The sequence below is a fragment of the Tachypleus tridentatus genome, chromosome 8, assembly GCF_004210375.1.
Source record: "Tachypleus tridentatus isolate NWPU-2018 chromosome 8, ASM421037v1, whole genome shotgun sequence".
In the NCBI taxonomy this organism is placed as follows: domain Eukaryota; kingdom Metazoa; phylum Arthropoda; class Merostomata; order Xiphosura; family Limulidae; genus Tachypleus; species Tachypleus tridentatus.
The window spans coordinates 26,932,211-26,950,419 of NC_134832.1; the positions used below are offsets into that span (position 1 = coordinate 26,932,211).

Consider the following 18,209-nt stretch of genomic DNA (forward strand, 5'->3'; position numbering starts at 1 on the left):
GTTTTGTATCTGGAGAAAACATTTGAGGATTATGGTATTGATTTCTGTTCTTTTCGCTACAAATAAAATTGAAAAGTAACCTATGATGTAGAGGCCTAATTCATTCTTTGGTTCTCTGCACCTTTTGCTATAGATTATAAACCAAAGAAGTACAGTTAGATCTTTGTCATAGGGATGTTTATATAATATTTATGGGGTTTGAGAGTCCTTTTTAACTTAATAAATTTATGTTACTATACAGTGAGTTAAAAATACACTTTCAAACCCCTTACAAATCAACACGTTCAGATGTGTTACAAAATTATTCATGCAAGTATTCTGCACTAATTAACGCCCTTGTTAACAGTTTGTTTGGTTTGAATTCTGCGCAAAGCTACATGAGGGATATCTGCGCTAGCCGTTCCTAATTTACCAGAGGAAAGGCAGCTAGTTATCACCATACATCGCTAACTAGTGAGCTATTCTTCTACCAACAAATATGATGCTCCCACGGTTTATATGTCAGAATAGTAAACAAAATAGTGAGAAAGACAGAAAATATTACGTACTATGAAGTATGAATTGTTGATCCTGATTCGATTTAAAGAAAGGGATCATAGTCGTTATAAATAAAGTGAAAATGAATCATCATTAATTAAAAAAAAACAATGAAAGACAGCGTTGTTCATTAGATTGAAGAGTGAGCTCTCACCAGAAGAGATTCTGGATGCAATGCAATATGAAACTGGAAGAGTACAACAACTATAACTAGAAATGAATAGTGTTGTTTCCGTGAGAGTACATATGTTACTTATATTATTGGTCATTCCATCACAATAAATAGGGAGGCTATCCCTTCCGGGCGTCACAAGGTCTGTCACATAGTCGAAGTGCTGCATAAACTAATTAATATAAAAATGTCTAGCCTTCTTTCTCATGGAAAAGCTATAAATGACACAAAAGGGAAATGTTGCAAAATAATAGCCAAGACAACCACTATTAATCAAGTTCCAAGTATGAAATTCTGTTGTTAAACTCATATGCGCAAATATGTATGAAACAATTCAGTTATTAAAGTTGTACGCTCGCGTTAGTTCTAGGCTCAGGCAAAGACAGCATACTTACAGTATGTAGTCTCTGGGACAAACTTTTGTATCATCTGTCCCTTGGGATGTGGATCATATATAACTAAAGATGGTTGCATAAGTTGATATGAGTTGAGAGCTAATATACCCTTGAATACGTATAATGAGAATGCAGTTAGACAAGAGTAGCCACTATTATAGCGTACCCGCAGCACTACAATGAGAAATACGCTTTTGCTGCAACAGGGCGCGAATAATAAGCTCTTGGTTTTCTAAAGACGGTTATGCGTAATAAAACTGTAATTAAAATAAAGTACAGAATAATTTTAATTAAAATTTTAATATCCAAACCAGCCGTCTTTAGAATACATTTTTACTTCGAGTAGGTTTCTGTCATCAAGAGCTCTGGGTTTAACCTTTCGAGCAGGATAATCTTTTAGTTACTCACGGTTTATAATATTGTTGGAGAATAAACGAGAATATAATCAAAACAATGCCAGTATTTAATCAATCGTATATTTCAATACTTTTATACCAAATAACTCAACTGATTGTCTTGTATAACAGTAATAATAATTTTGTATCATACCAACAGCAAAATCAATATTTTTGTGACATCACACAGCTACAGTATATGTATGTGCACATTACATGAGCTTACACACACACGTTTGTGTGAGAGTGTATTCTGAAACCTAGGGAATTTAAATATGGATATTAAAAGCATCTTTCTTTATTAATTTCTGACAACTGTAATGAATCATACAGTAATGAAGTTTTTCGTGTTTACGTATGTTTATAGTCCAATTCTTATAGAAATGGATTTGTAAATATATATATATCACTAGGCTTTTATCTAATTAATGCTACAAAATAAAATAAACATTCATATTTTATACACATATTCCAGAAAAACCAAAAACCTTTAATAAGCCTCAGCGAAGCGATACCTCAGTAACATTAAGTTGCATTAAGGCTACTCATACTAGGTAATATTGAAATATTTCACAAAAACAAATTAATTAAAATGAAAACAAAACATTTTGACAAGTTCTATAATTATATGCCCCCTTCCTCGCGCTTTCTCTCTGATTATAAAGTTCATACAGATAATTAATAGCTATTATAAAATATTTAAGCTATTTCACTGAGTATCCATAACTCTATCATGTATTTTCTGTAATATTATGATAGCCCTAACTAATGGCACAGCGGTATGTCTGCGGACTTAACACCACTAGAAACGGGATTTCTATACCCCTAATAGGCAAAATACATACGTATAGCTCATTGTGTAACTTTGTGCTTCACTCCAAAAAAAAAGAAGAAAAAGTATTGTTATAATAACGAAAAAAATTATTCAGTCTAATCTATGTGAAACTAACTAGCAATGTAGTAGACCTCGTGAATTAGTTCTTTTTGCCAAAAATCAGTATTGAATTATACAGTTTAGCTTCCATTAAACACAGAGCTGCTTTTAAGAAAGAAAGCTGGCATTATTCGTCAATTACAAAGGTCTAGTATAAAATATTGACCGTTATTAACTTTCCAGTGAAACACCTTTATTAAAACCCTTTGCTTGTTCCACCACACTTTCTTACGCCGGAGGAGGAGAGACTCTCCTAGAGGTTTGATTGTTCCGTTTATCTTCTTGAAGAGAGGAGTTCCCAGTTTCATTGTTGGGAATACCAGCTACAACAGTATTTACGGAGATTACTTGTGTTTGCAAAACTAGATGATTTTTAACACCTTTTGATGAGGCAATGGAAAGGACTTTATCGATTTTTAATGAGGAAGTGTTTTTATTTGAAATATCTTTACTCTTTGAAGACTGGTTTTCCACTGTGTTACCATGAACACACGGTATTAAACTATGATCTTTTAATACCAAATAAACTTCTCTTCTGGTGTTGAAACACGCAGTTGTGTTGTCATCAGTTTAACCAGTTTATTCTGGGAGCAAATAACATCCACATTCTTCATCAACTCATTGGCGTCTAACACATCCAGAAGAAATTTTTCCCTTTGCCTGCCAGAAACATCATCCCTGCTGATCCACTCAGAATTAAAATCGACACCGTTAACATTTTTTTTTAGATAAACACCTATCATTATAAGTTTCTTTTGCTGTGATCGTTTCTCCTGATTGGAGGTTTAAAACATTCGATTGTTCAACTGGCAAATTGTTCATAGCCATTTCTGGCAATACTTCTTTTCTGTGAAAACTTCTAGGTTCTCGTGGTAAGTCATATACAACGTTTCGTGCGAAAGATACTCCCGTCTCTTCGGTACAATCTTTTGCCAGTTCATTATGCTCCGGTTTTCCAAGATTTGTATTTTCGTCATTTGCCGTAGGTCTTATAGAATCATACACATTTGTTCCAATGCAACACTGGATGTCCACGCATCGTTCTTCAACTACTTCTGGCGTGAAACAGGTTTGCTCGTGTCTAGATGTTGGCATTATTGTTAATTCTCTTTTTAAATCTTCGTTCAGTTCTTGAACACGGTGAGAAACAGACTGTTTATTATTATACAACGTTGTCCCAGAATTATTTTTCAGAGAACCAATTTTGGGTTCTCTGGCAGTCGTGAAATTTTCTGTCATGACACATTTACGTTCATTTTGACTAATATGTTTAGCATTCTCTTTGAGTACACTATCGACATTTGGAACAAAAGGGGAAGTTCGTTCATTTTCAGGTAACGGACGTAAAACTTGACAAGTTATTAACAAATCCATCAAATTATCTTGCTTTGTAATCGTATTGCAGTTACTCAAGTTCTGGCAATTATCTGGCATTGATGAAAATACAGTTGATTCTTTTTGTCTACTGGTTTCTTCTGATTTCCTGTGGATAAACGAAAATGAATTAATCAGTATATTAGTTTAGACTTACATTCACATAGTTGGTTACATATAAACAAACAATAAATGTTAATATTTGATTTTTTTATTTCTATTTCTCTCTAACTAAAAAACTTAGTGATGAATCACTATGTTTAAAAGCTTAATTTATTTTTAACATAAACTTTTCCATAAAGGTCTACGAAATACTTTTAAACCTTCGATATTAAATTCATTATAAAAACTTAAACTGCCAGTATTAATTTAGTTATCTATAATAAATTTTGTGCAAAGTAGTTTATTTAGACTATATAATTCTAAAATGATGCAAATAGTAGAGATTCGAAAACATCTAGTATTGCTATTTTTTTTCACTGACCATTATTTAATAAATTCAAACATTCATGTTAAAATAATAAATACTACCGAAAAGAATTTTCTCACTGACTTATTATTGTGTGTGTGTGTGTGTGTGTGTGTTACAGCAAAGCCACATCGGACTATCAGCTGAGCTCACCAAGTGGAATCAAACCCTTAATTTTAGAGTTATAAATCCGTACACGTACCGCTGTACTAGCGAGGGGAACTTATTACTGTATGAGGCACGAAATGTGATCTTATAACGTAACTTGGAATTTAATAAATTTAGATTTAATGCATAAACATGTTGATATAATTAATGATATAGTATTGATTGACGGAGGGTATTTTGTTAAATTGTAAGACTACATTTGACATCCATATTGCCCTCCACTAGTACAGCGGTAAGGCTGCGGACTTACAATGGTAAAATCAGGGGTTAGATTACCCTCGGTGGGCTCAGCAAATAGCCCGTCGTGGCTTTGCTATAAGAGAAAACTCACACATCCATGTTACTGATTACAAAAGCAGTAGAAGCACTGATTAAGCCATAAGTGATAAACATTGTATATTCACATAAATTTATCAGTAAAAAATAAATAAAATATTTTTCCTTACTTCAATATATCTGAGAGGTCTCCTTGCACAACTGTACTTAGCCTTTTTGACAACCTACGTGTTTCTGCTTCAGACAGATCTTTGGGGATGGACAACAGAAGGTAATTTTGGCCGTTTACATTCAACAATGGTGCTGACGATAACATACATGATCTTCTTTCAGCGTTACTTGAAAGAGTTTCGTAGACAAGAACATTCGAGTCTCCGTCCACTTGACAACAAGAGCTGCGGCTGTTTAACGACGGATTAGGCGGACAAGGATTTTCATTTAAAGTCTGATGCTCCACATCAGCTGATTTTCGTTTTTGATTTTTATTACTGATAGTTCTGGAGCCTGCTAAGTTTAACATGGCGCCCACTAAAATTAGGAATATTCCTACGAATGCTACAAATAACCAAAGGTAATCCCATCGGTAAAAGGCCACGAATACGCCGCCATTGGTCAGGACACAAGCAAACACTGCTAGAACATACGAGACAAGTATCTGGATATTCCATCGAGTCTTGTGGGGTACTCTCCTTATGTGGATTGATGTAGATGTCTTCATCATGTTCTAAGAATAACAACAAATATTTTTATTTTTCAACAAGTATAACTAGCTCCGTTTTAAAAGTCACTTTAAAGCTTTAAATGTATCCTATAATATTTGATAAATCCCTCAATTTTATAACAATATACAATGTCCAAAAATTATGTGACGTATTACAAATTTAAACCATAATAAGACATTAACATTTACGAACATGTGTTTCTCGATAGGTGAAATATTCACGTTTGTAATTTTTTTTCGTCATACATCATTTGCTATCAGTACATTTCTACATGTACTCCGTTTGTGACTATCAAGATATCGAGTTGATATTCGATTTCCATCCGTATGTTAACCAGCATTTCGCTCATCACGGTACCTGTTGCATCTGTATTTTATTAATTTAGTGTCCCCAGGTCAATCACCTTTGTCCCGTAGATGCCGTCCTTCACATAAGCCCAGAAAAGTTATGTCTGTTGGTGGTACCCTATTATGGTGTTCTCGCAGTAATAATAATAAAAAATGGCCTATCATTTTATCGTCGAGAAGGTCGCACTGAGCATTATTTTTAGAACTTTCTCGCTTGTGTTAATGCAAAGGGGAATTTTTTCAGGTTCTCATATCCTACAGTCATGTCTGTTGACCTTTCTATAAAATGTTGCTTTATCCCAAAACAAACAAAAAGTAAAAATTATTGTCAGAACCGATGTGTTAATGGCGAAATTCTTACACATAAACCGATTATTTGGTTGTAGAGTGTGAACTATCTTAATTTTGTTTATATTCAAACACAGACAACAGTGTAACTTAGTGTTCTGTCGACTTGGGCAAATAAATCTAATTTGTGCAGTGTACAAACTCCCCACGGTTAGGTTCAGGTGCTTCTCATTCGTGATAGATGTCTTCTTCGCCATTTTGAGGTCTATTACCCTCTTCCTTCTGCAACACGCTCCGTAGATCTCGAAACTAATGTCACCACTTCTTGAAATATTTCTTAATTGGAGGATCTCTTCAGCGAGATATTGTTTTTGTACTAGAATAGGTGATTTCGTCTCTGCTAGTCACAGGAGACACAACTTTTTCTTGAATTTCGCCATGTTTGTTATTTATGCATTTGGTGTCCAAACATATATTAGGCCCTATTACTTATTATGGCAAAAATATATATATATATATATATATATATCTTTGATTCACTACAGGCTGTAGGTTCGTTACTCTTACTGTCTTGTCCTGATTTAAGGTGAAATACATTACATATAGAAGTAGCATCACTCCAATAATTAAAATTGTACTTTTTTAAATATCGTAGACTTCCCAAGTTAATATTTGTATAGATGTATCTGACAGAATATTTTACAAAAAATAGTAAGAAAGTGAAGGAAGATTATACAGTGCATATATTTTAGTTCAGTTCAAAACGGAAGTAAAGGTTACATAAAGTTTGGCAAAATTACACAAATTGAAAGCAATACTTTTGCAATACATTTTTTTTATATTAAGCTATGTAGTTTTGGTTACAATGGTAAGAATTGTTAAGAAAGTGAGCCTACTTCTTAATCTTTTATTATTTTTTCTTTCATCTTTATTCTATGTATCTAGTTTAGCACAGAATGTTGGACAAGAAAGCAGCTAAGTTTTTCACTAGTTACCTATTGTTTTGGGTCATTCACCTATAGTATCACGTGTGTCTTCTCGTAGAAAAGATTTTGTGATGTTTAACATGCACTAGAGGGTCAAGTGATACCTTGAGATTACATCATATCTTATTTTTTGATGAAAGTGACCAACTGTTTTGAAAGATATAAAATTTTGTATATAATGCTATGTTCTCTCACTTAGCTTAATCTTTCTTTCTCTCAAGTTCTTAGACTGGCAAGCAAAGTTTCAGTTCTTTCTTTAACTAAAATACACTCCTATGATTTAACAAGTAATTTATTTTCACAAGCCTCTTGCAAAGTTCTTTTGAAAAGTGTAGAGAGTTAATTATGAAATGAAAGGTGTTGTCTTTTGTGTAGTGTATATGGCATTTTTATAGAATTTAAATATGAAATAAAGATTATTTTTACTCTGTTTAACATTTTGTTAAGTACCTTTCTTTGCTTCTAATTTCAGAGACCACTTTAACATAAAATAAACAATGATTGAATAGGATGGTTTCTTTTATATCCATTCGTATTTTGCATATGCAACCAAGAACAGCATTGTATGTTCGTTTGTATAGCCGTAACTGAAAACATTAAGCAATGTACAGTAAAAATCATCTTTACACAGGCGCTTGACCTCTCGTAATTATTTTGTTTTCCTGTAGCAAAAAAAAACACAAAGTATAAGTAAAACTACTATTTACTGGTCTAAACATGTTACATAAGTAACTCTAATCCTAAATACTTAGCAAATATTAAGTTAGATAAAAATTGTATACTGTATTTTTATACTAAGGTAAGTGGGAAGCGAGGAAAGGCAAGATGATAAGATACAAATTACTAATTATTTTGAAACTTACTTAAAGTTATCCTTTTCTCATAGCGTCCATTTGCATTAAAAATCACATTGATTATAAAAACACCTTCTTTACAATGTGCTAAGCATATATCAGAAATAACTGGAAAAACCAAATTCATAGCCCATTCAAGCCTCTGTTACTGCACGTTCATCACGCTGCAGCTTCGTTTAACGTTTTACAAAATAAACTGCCCAGATAAATACAAGAACTACCTAAAAAAACAACAAACTTAAATTACGTGAAACGAAGTGTAGTGTCACACAAGGAGGCTTCACGCACAGAGGGAGTTCAAAGGTCGGTATACAGATACTATGCAAGTGAACCTCCAGATCATAACGTAAAATTATTTATACATGTAAATATTTTGTACTTTCAAACCACAAGTGTTCGAGACTAATGACTCATTTTAAAAGTTCTGTTTATAAAAATAATGATTTTAATTATTTTTCTTTGGCTGTGAAGATTCTTGTTTCAATTTACTCAGCAATTTCTGAGTCGAACATATTTTATTCTTTATTATTGTTTAATTTCGAAAGAACTTTCGCTCAACTAGAAGACAATTATCACATGTATAACACGTTGGTCTTACGGTCACACGAGATGAAATGCACAGAAGTACAAAGGCGCGGAAACTTCAAATATGGGTGCTATATACCTGTTGTTGGTATCATACAAAGAGAGTCGATAAGTATGGTTTAAATTTTACACTCTACGTTTATCGTTAGTTCATCCATAATTATACGAGTGTGAAATTGTTTTTTTTAAATATATAATCTCTGATCTTCGCGCTATATTTACCTCCCGACCACACACTGGCAAGTCTGAGGACTTATAAGATTAAAAATTAAATTTTGATACCCTCAGTTGTCACAACACAAATAGTTCACTAGGTAGCTAGATTTTTGTTTAACAACAATCAGCTGAAAGTATGATATTCATCACTCACGGCCCTCGTAATTCGAGGGTCGCAGGTTCGAATTCCCGTTACACCAACCATGCTTGCCCTTTCAGCCGTGTGGGCGTTATAATGTTACAATCAATCCCACTATTCGTTGGTTAAAGAGTAGCCCAAGAGTTGGTGGTGATGACTAGCTGCCTCCCCTCTAGTCTTACATTGAAAATTAGGGACGGCTAGCGCATATAGCTCTCATGCAGCTTTGCGTGAAATTAAAAATCAAGCAAATAAATAATGAAAAAATATGACGTTACGACTTCAAGAAAATTTGTTCCTACTAACGAAGTTTGAAAAAATTAAAAAACACAAGATATACATGTGTTGTCGAGTTCCTTTTTCTTTTTTTGTCCCGATGAGTCGACTGTAAACATTTTATCAGTGACTATGATTAAAGCAGTTTGTTTAAACACACAAAGATGTATTGATACCAACTTCGTTATATTAAACGCAACAGCAGATGAATGCGTGGTGTAGAGAAAGTTTTTTCTCTGGTATTATGCATCTCTCACTCTAACAAATATTGTAGCGAAGTGTAGCAACTGGCCAAGCATTTTATAGTTGGTGTTTAGTTCCCGTCTGGTTTTCGTTTCGTAACAACGTTTTGTGTACATTGTTTGCAGTCGCTTAAACTTTAAATTTCGAATGTTTCTGAGTTAACATAGAGATCGTGATGATCTCCATCTAACTGTTATATAAAGCTACGTGAGTAACAGCCTTTAACCCTTTAATATTCCAGCTTCCAGCTAAATTTGTAAACGAGATAGTTATGTTTAGTAACTGAGATTTCTAAATTTCTCGTTTTATACACACATTGTCAACATGGGTACTTTTACAATGTAATTAACGCCGATATATCGCTCTAACATATATAACATCAAGTTATTTTTATTTCCTGTCAAAGGCTCAAAGCGAAGACTCGGCGTGAAAAGTAAGAAAGAGGGGGCATATCTAGCGTAGTTCCATGCAAAGTGTCTGTTAGTGCAGAGCTGTAACCACGTTATTAATAATACCGGTTTGTCTAAACCACATAGCTCTAATACTGTTAATATATCGTTTAATTAACTAGGCGCATGTATGGTGAAAATCCAAAACTTGGAATTCCGAGACGTTCTGAAAAAACAAAATTTACAGTATATGGATGGAGCTCACGAAAAAAAAACAAACCAAAAAAACATGGGTACGTACATTACAAACTGTAAGTCACGGTAAGTTTAACGCATTTCAAAGCTATAATTAGAGGTTCAATTTATCACAGTAGACACAGCAGATAGTTCAATCTGGCTTTGCCCCTAAAACAAACAGTCAAAACTATTATGTGAAATATAAACTGAACACAGTACAATTAACTGTTTTTTACAAACATAATGGAAAATCGTACACGATAACAGTGTTTGGTATTAGTTGTTTTTTTTTTAATCAGGTTTGAACTTAACAAGTCGACGCTAATTCTTTGTGCACTGAAATAAAAACATACAAATTTTACAGTGTACTTACCATTTATGTGAAGCAATTGTTACGTCCATAATCAACATTCAAGAAAAGAATATCTTTCTATTAAAACTTGCTGTAACTCTAAACATCACATGAAACATTGTAAAAAAAAGAAAGTTAATAACACATTTTCCCGCCATTTTATTTAATATATTATTTTAAGTAGAGTTTAAACTGTTGTATTACTATATGATATTTACACATGCGAAATACGTTACGTTTCATCCTAAACGTACTTTCTAAGCTGAAACACAAAGTCGCAAAAAGGGATGTTTGCAAAGCATAGTCTTACAAAAACCAATCAAAAGTAATTATCTTAAATTAACAAACCAACGACTGATATTAAACAGCAACTATGTATTTGTTGTAATGCCACTAAGAATTAAAATTTAACTGACAAACCGTAAAATGTTTTGTACAACGGATTGATATACCCCCCCTCACACACACTCTTGCGCACACCTTCCTAAACGGTTTCTGCTTCTTTACTAAAGGGCATTGTGGGAACGGACAACTTGGCTTATGTTACAGCACCAGATGCCTTGCTTTAATAACTTGCCCTAACATATATCGGCAAGAAAATCCGTTTTTCCCTGTTGCGACATAATAGAGGTCACTTAACCTTTAAATATTTGTATTTTGATTCATAAAAGCGCCATTATCTACACTAATACCAGTTGGTTACAAACTAAAATGGAATCTTAATTTAGCAGCCGTGGGACTCTGAAGAGATTTTAAATAGATGTACAATTTTTTTTTGCTCCTAAAATTCTGTGTTGTAACGACTGTTAGATTCATCAGGAAAAATGTCTCAACAATTATTTTACTCTTTAAATAATAAAACAACTTGTTTTTATCTTAATAAATATTCGTATTTCGATTTAATCTCAACATAGCAGTTTTGATCTGGTTGTGACTGAGTTTTGTAAAAGAAATCATCAAATTAATAAAATTATAAAAAGGATAATAAAAATTAGTAAAATAGTTCAATCTTTATTCCGAATAGGGTTAAGCTTTTTTTCAAGCACAACTAGTTATGTTACGAATTCTCACCTTATATTTATTTATCAATTCGGTTCATCGTCAAAAATCTTCCATAAAGTTGGTATTAATAAAAGCGTTGTTTACGTTTTTATTCCATAATATATCGTCTCCGAATGTGCTTGGGCCTGCTGTAGGCTAAGGATTATTGAGCTCAAACTGTGAATGCAGGGGTTCAATTTTAATGTCCCGTTGCCACAAAAACATGCCCCTCATTTGCGAGCTAAGAGTGTGCAAGATAAAAAGCATGAAAGGCAGAATAACTAGCTGACGGTTTGCTTTGATGGTGGAAGAGCACGTGACGTTGTAGTTCTACAACGTGGCACCAGATGGTGTTTTGCTGAGTCCAATTTGTGCCACCAAAGAGTGTGTTAGTAGGGTTGGAAGATGAGGAGACCAAAATGGAAGTCGATGAGGTCATCTATAATGAGTACACTGATAGTTTGCAAATGAACCATCAGAGGGTAAGTAGATCAACTGATATCAATTATCCTGAACATGTGATTACATCGCGAAGTTTGTTTTTTTTACTTCAATAATAATCGAAGCCTTAAAGCTAATATTTCTTTAATTTGCATGACGTAATTTTTAAAGTTACACTATTTTATCCCATAAACATGCAGTCCTGAAAAAGTACAATTATGTGGTGTTTTATAAGTGAAACATTCAAACATTTCTTCTATGACGCGTGTTTCGCTAATTATAATGTGGTACAATTGAACTGTAAGACTTACATACAATTGTATACTATAACTATACTATATACTGGTATTATAACACATAACACTATAGAAGCCAGTTCCAAGAATCCACCACGAAGTCAATGTGATTGGATTTTTGCGAAGAAAAGTTAATGTTAACAAATGATATCACTGACCTATACTGGAAAAGAACACAAGTATTAAAATTCCCAGAAACTAAATAACATTTGTTATGATGATAGCGGGTATAATAACGAATAATAAAATATGAACTGTATAAAAAAATAATAAACCAGTTTTTTTAAGATATAAATATATTTTTATTTCCTTAATTGTCATTAGCCTGGCATGGCCACGTGGGTTAAGACGTTCGACTATTATTTATGTTTACATTCAATCGCTATCTTTAAGTAGTATTCATACACACATACTTATATCTACTTAATCTGGAAATTAAACCTTTTTTTAACATAAAATGCTAAAACTACACATAAAGGTTTTATCATATTACTGTCATGTTGTACAGTTTGATTTTATGATTTACGTACACGCACACGCATTAAATTTTATGACAAATAGTTATAAAACTATGTTAACCTGAAGCATTCGAACTCTACATCTGAAATATACATAGGAAACTAACAACTTAACAACATCCAGTCTTAATATGATTGTTTGGTTTAAAAGGACTACAGTTTATCAAGCATTGTTATGAAGTTTTTAAACCCTACGTGAATTGACTGGTTTGAACACTTGCTATATATCATTAGGATAGGTAGGACAGTACAGAAATAGTCAGTTAATTTTCAACCGACGTAATTGTCTTTAACGTATGATACAACACCTAATGGATATGACGTATAGTCCATTTTCCAGCACTCAAAATTCACAGTATTTACAGGAATGTTTGGAGTGGCTAAGGCATGAATTCACTGCTGTTCAAAATTTACACAACATCAGAAGGGTGAAACTGATTACACATAAAAAAATGTTGTTTCTTTGTATTAGAACAGAGACACGTTGGGCCATATGTGTCGTGTCCATTGCATGGAATCGAGCTTCAGTTTTAGCTTTGTAAAAATGTAGACTTACTGCTGTTCCACCTGGAGACAATATGACATTATAAGAAAATAATGGAATGAAAGTTCGAGCCTAAACACTATATATGGTCTTGGTGCTTGACTGCAGCATAGAAATAGCTCAGCCCTGGCGCAATTCTCTTTATTTTTACTCTGACATTTTATTTTTCGAGCTACATTAGTCCTGTGCTGTGCAAGAGCACAGCAAACATACTGTTCATCTAAGCTGTATACCACTGATAAACCATTCGTACTAGCTGTGTCGGAGATTAGTCTAAGTAAAGAACGAGTCGAAGGACAGCGAGAAAATTGTGTCGTGTAGTACAAACCTAGTTGGTATCAATGAATATACTGTATTAGAGGAGGAAAAGCCAATTGTAGAACAATACATCTGTTCAGGAGATTATTTGTGGCTTTGAAACAAACCTCCAGAACAGTAAAGGTCAATTGTTAGTATAGTCATAGGTTTTCAAAACCAAAAGACAGTTTTACGACTTACTTTCCAATTTATTGTGTAGACATTTTAGTATGTACATCAACAACATAAATAACATGGCGATCTTTTTTTTCAAACAACTTATTAGAATAATGCATCATTTCTGCAGAGCAGACAGCCAAAAACTCAACATATCATTAGAGCTAGAAGAGGTAAGTTGATAGTTGTCGTAACTCTTTATGATGGTCAGAAATGCCAACAAATCAATATGCTAAAAGGATTTTGCATTCCTTGTTTTTCGAGCTCTCGGATAAAATTTTGAAGTGAACTTTGAAGGTGCTTCATTGAACTATTACTTGAGTGTAACACAAGTTGAATGTACGTGTACTTATCATATACATTTGAAGATCCACTGGTAATGGACACAGATGCCAGTGATTTTGAAGTAAGACCAAAGTACTATTAGAATTGTGTATGAATATGTGAATTTACAATATATTTATACCCAACACCACAGCTTTAGGACTAGAAAGTTTTTGTCAGTCTTTTAGGTGTACACTATATTAAATATGTTCTTAAATAACATGAAAAGTATACCGGATCGTGTCAGATCAGGGTAAAAAAGTCCTCGTTCCTCTGGATTTTATCCAATTAATTTTTTATCATTATGCTGATATTAGTGTATTTATTGAAAAAGAGATGACGATATTATACGTGTGGTAGTACTGACGTTTTTATTATTAGCCGTTATATTTCACCCACGTCAATCAGTGTGTATATTGGCGCATATTCTAACTGATAAAACGAATAGTGAACCAGGTTACTTTAAAGATAATGTATGGCCCACTTCTATTTAATTTCGTTTTAATTGCACAGTTTTTGTATAGAACTGCGCAATTTAGATTTTTGCTTATAAACTGTGGTATAGTAAGAGAGAAGGTGACTACAGGGTTTAATAGTTGGCCATTATTATAAATGTTACATACTACTTGTTATTATAAGTGTGTTTCTTTTGGTCTATAGATATGCATTGATTTAATATGTGATGTTGTTTGGTATATGTGTCTGTGAAAAGCATCGCATATGGATATGTTCATGTGTGTTTTATAGATACGTAAATATAAATATACAGAAAACATTTTCAGAAGATAAATTGCTTTGTCTAAAATAGTGATATACGTGATTTGGTAAATGTTACAATAATTAGTGTAGACCACAGTTAAAGTAAGAAATAATATTTTCCGTGCCTGCTTGATAATGATGGAGAATGTTTTAAGTTTACCTTAAAGCTAAAGCATTCAATAATTCACAATTGATTACTTGTTATGGGGCATTCTGGAAATATTGATCAGTTACCATAAATCAAAAAACATTTCTCAACTGAAAAATGTAATTGTAACAAAGGTGATTCTCAGAAAGATGTTACATATTGTAATTTCCAATAATGTCGTCAGTATTAATTTAGCAGTTAAAAAATATAGTGAGTGACAACAGTTATCAGTAACTAAAGTGATGATCCTAATGCAAGTTTCCACATCAAATGAAATATACTATTCGTGAATCCTTAAGTATGGACATAAAATATTTTTGCAACATTTTATAGGGTCCATCTTACAGGCTATTTCAATTACTCATAATAATTTTTTAAATTAATTTGTTTAAATGTAATTATGTTTGACCTTTAGTATGGTATTCAGAAGTCTCGAGGTGTTTCAGATTATGGGCATATGATTTTAGAAGCTGGTGTTTGATTACCATGGCAAATACAGCACACACAGCCCAATGTACAGTTCTATGTCAAAATAAAACAACACAGCATCTATTTGAAAACACTATGCATGGTACATATAGTGTAGTATGTAAATGATACCCAATGTTTTATATCTTCTTCGGTTATAGGTTTTACTTCACCATGAACTTTCAAAATATTTCACACCCCATGTTTTTACCTCCTCTGTGGTATCATGTGTGCTTTGAAATGTGAAAGATTGTTAAAAAAATAAGGTTTGGTTTGAATTTCGGGCAAAGCTACACGAGAGCTATCTGCGCTAGCCGTTTCTAATTTAGCAGTGTAAGTCTAGAGGGAAGGCAACTAGTCAACAACACCCACCGCCAACTCTTTGGCTACTCTTTTACTAACGAAAAGTGAAATTGACCGTCACATTATAACATTATTAATCTGTTGTAGATATTCAGAAAGTAACAGATTTACAGATCAATAAAGCAATACACACTCACAGCCAGTAAAGGTATTATTTCTCGTCCTGTCTTCTCTTCTGTTTGATTCATTTGAATGAACAAAGACTGATTTTCAAACTCAAAAGCCAAATTTGCTCTCCTGTTTACTTTCCCGACAAATTACCTGTTAAATGTGGAATCTACTTTAAAGATGTGTTTACTGAAATATATATAAGATATCAAATGTCGCCGAGTTTCCTTTTTCTTAATGATCGGACAACATTGTATCAAACAAAGCAAAAACTGATTATATGTATTTTACTCATTGTACTTTACACAATCGTTAATTTTGGTGTTTCTTAATACTTTTCACACCATAAAATAGAAATAACAAGAAACAAACTCGAAGTAAGATGAGTTAGGCAATACTGCTGTCTTCATTATTAATGGAAAGTGTTAATTACATGTTTACATTAATATTACAAATTTATTTCAGATTGATTACAGAATAAAATTAAACTATACAAAATTTAAAATAAAGTAGATCGAGTGTTGTCAAAATTAAACTTTGGTATGTTATTCACTTTAGCCTCTGAAGAAGGGCTGCAAAATATTTTAGGTCTAAACGTTTTTTTTTAATTAAATAATTATATGATTGTGAATTACCCAGCTCGTATCCGAAATAAATACGTTATTGAAGAACTTTTTTGCTAATTTGTAAATATATATGTGTACATGCATGCACATAAATAGAAAAGGTTGTACAACGAGATGACGCTACGATATCAATCGTCTGCAGAATCGATTAGTAGAAGAATAGTTCTCTGCAGTTTTCGTTAATTGTACAGAAAAATAAAGCATCAACAACGAAATAAACGAAGATGGCTCATCCTGTAAGACCTGTGGTATTTACTTTAAAATTATTAAAGGGCTTATTGGTTATATATATATATATATATATTGTGGGTGTGTGTAATGTTGAATATTTAAGTGCAACTAGCAACAAAAGACACTGGTAGTGGTAGTACTATACAGAGACTAACCTGACTGTCGCTAGGGTCAAATTAATATTAGTAACAATATATAAATTTATAATTATATTTAAACTGTTATTACGCTGTGCAGTTATATTTTGTTGCTTGGTCGGAAAACTTAGTCTCCTGTATCAGAAGTTAGTTTCTAAGACTTCATCATTTAAACATTTTATATCATGTGGATATGACATTGAAGTTTAAACCACATTACTTTATATATTTATTAACCACATTAGAATTTTCTAGTATATTACTGATGTACCTACAGAATAACTGTTTCCTATATGTAAGGAACAGTGGTAAGTCTACAGATTTACAATGCTAAAATCGGGGGTTCATTTCCTCTCAGCAAACACAACAGATTGACTGATATAGCTTTGATATAAGAAAAATACACACTTTTATTTAAGAATACCAAAGACAAACTTTCTGATGATATCTTAAACCTTTAGCTTTACAGCATTTGTAAATATAGCTTTACAGCATTTGTAAATATCTAATAAATCTCTGGAACCTTACACAAAACATTATGAGCCAATGAGATCTCTTTTAGACTCTCTATGTTGAATTTCGTTCTTTTGTTATTGAAAGAATATGAATGTATAGTATTGAGTTGTTAAAATATTACAATGATAAATAGCTTAAACAGCTTGGGCTACAAAGAGTAGTTTAAAGAATTTGTAGTTGTCTTTTTAAAGAATGAGAGTGCTAACTCTAGTAAATAAGTTTAAAAAATCATTTTTTTTAATCAACTGGATTTTACCCTCACAACGACTAACCATCAAAAGCAGCAACAGAACTAAAACTGAAGTTATTTCTTTATATCTATTTACCATTCCAACAAAAATCTTTAAAAAAAATTAATTTTTTTGCCATATACTACATCATCTGGCAAAAAACAAACAAACAATAACAAATTTATATTTAAGTATGGCATTTTCCATCTTTTCATTCCACCACTTGAACAGAGTACTTGTATGTGTGTGTGTGTGTGTGTGTAGATTATTGAGGTCTCCAACAATTTTAAACAGGATTCAACAAAGTCACTTCTTCTTTTTTAATCACAAGAAAACTAGTTTCAACTTTCAAATTGTTCTACACTAATAACTGGAACTTTAATATCTATACTTTTATATTAAATTTTAAGCAAATAGAAGTTATATTTAAATTCCATATTTAACCATATAGAAATATAATAGACAAATTTTCTTGTCATTAAATTACATATGAACTGTAATTGAACTGCACATACAAAGAAAAATCTAATGAAAATTAAAAGCAGAATATGCATGCATGCACATATATATGTTTTAAATCCTTTTAATTTTGTCTTGTAAAGAACTGCAATTAAAATCATAAACCATGATT

The 18,209-nt window shown here is 32.5% G+C and overlaps 2 protein-coding genes across 5 annotated transcripts in view; one reads left to right on the forward strand and one right to left on the reverse strand.

Moving 5' to 3' along the window:
• Positions 1-1,776: 1,776 nt before the first annotated feature.
• On the reverse strand, positions 1,777-11,627 carry LOC143222027 (uncharacterized). Of its 3 annotated transcripts, none has more exons than XM_076447844.1 (3): positions 11,426-11,627; positions 4,891-5,444; positions 1,777-3,916 (listed from the first exon to the last, which is right to left on the reverse strand). In XM_076447844.1, exons 2-3 carry the CDS (start codon positions 5,439-5,441, stop codon positions 3,145-3,147), a joined length of 1,323 nt encoding a protein of 440 aa, XP_076303959.1. In that variant the 5' UTR covers positions 5,442-5,444; positions 11,426-11,627; the 3' UTR covers positions 1,777-3,144. The 3 variants fall into 3 exon arrangements, with proteins under 3 accessions (XP_076303959.1, XP_076303956.1, XP_076303957.1); XM_076447841.1 differs by lacking the exon at positions 11,426-11,627 and adding an exon at positions 10,376-10,845; XM_076447842.1 differs by lacking the exon at positions 11,426-11,627 and adding an exon at positions 7,927-8,122.
• Positions 11,628-16,568: 4,941 nt separating this feature from the next.
• Positions 16,569-18,209, forward strand: part of LOC143222028 (vesicle-fusing ATPase 2-like) — a 60,964-nt gene continuing 59,323 nt past the window's right edge. The window contains exon 1 of one of the 2 annotated variants that reach the window (XM_076447846.1): positions 16,569-16,700. In XM_076447846.1, the coding sequence (XP_076303961.1) occupies positions 16,689-16,700 (12 nt within the window). In that variant the 5' untranslated portion in view covers positions 16,569-16,688. Of the gene's footprint in view, positions 16,713-18,209 lie in introns of both variants that reach the window. The other variant, XM_076447845.1, reaches the window with a different exon arrangement.

Coding starts and splice junctions, on each gene's coding strand:
- LOC143222027 (XM_076447841.1), bottom strand. Junction 3,917..4,890: donor GACCTCTCAGATATATTGAA/GTAAGGAAAAAT, acceptor GTTTATCCACAG/GAAATCAGAAGAAACCAGTA.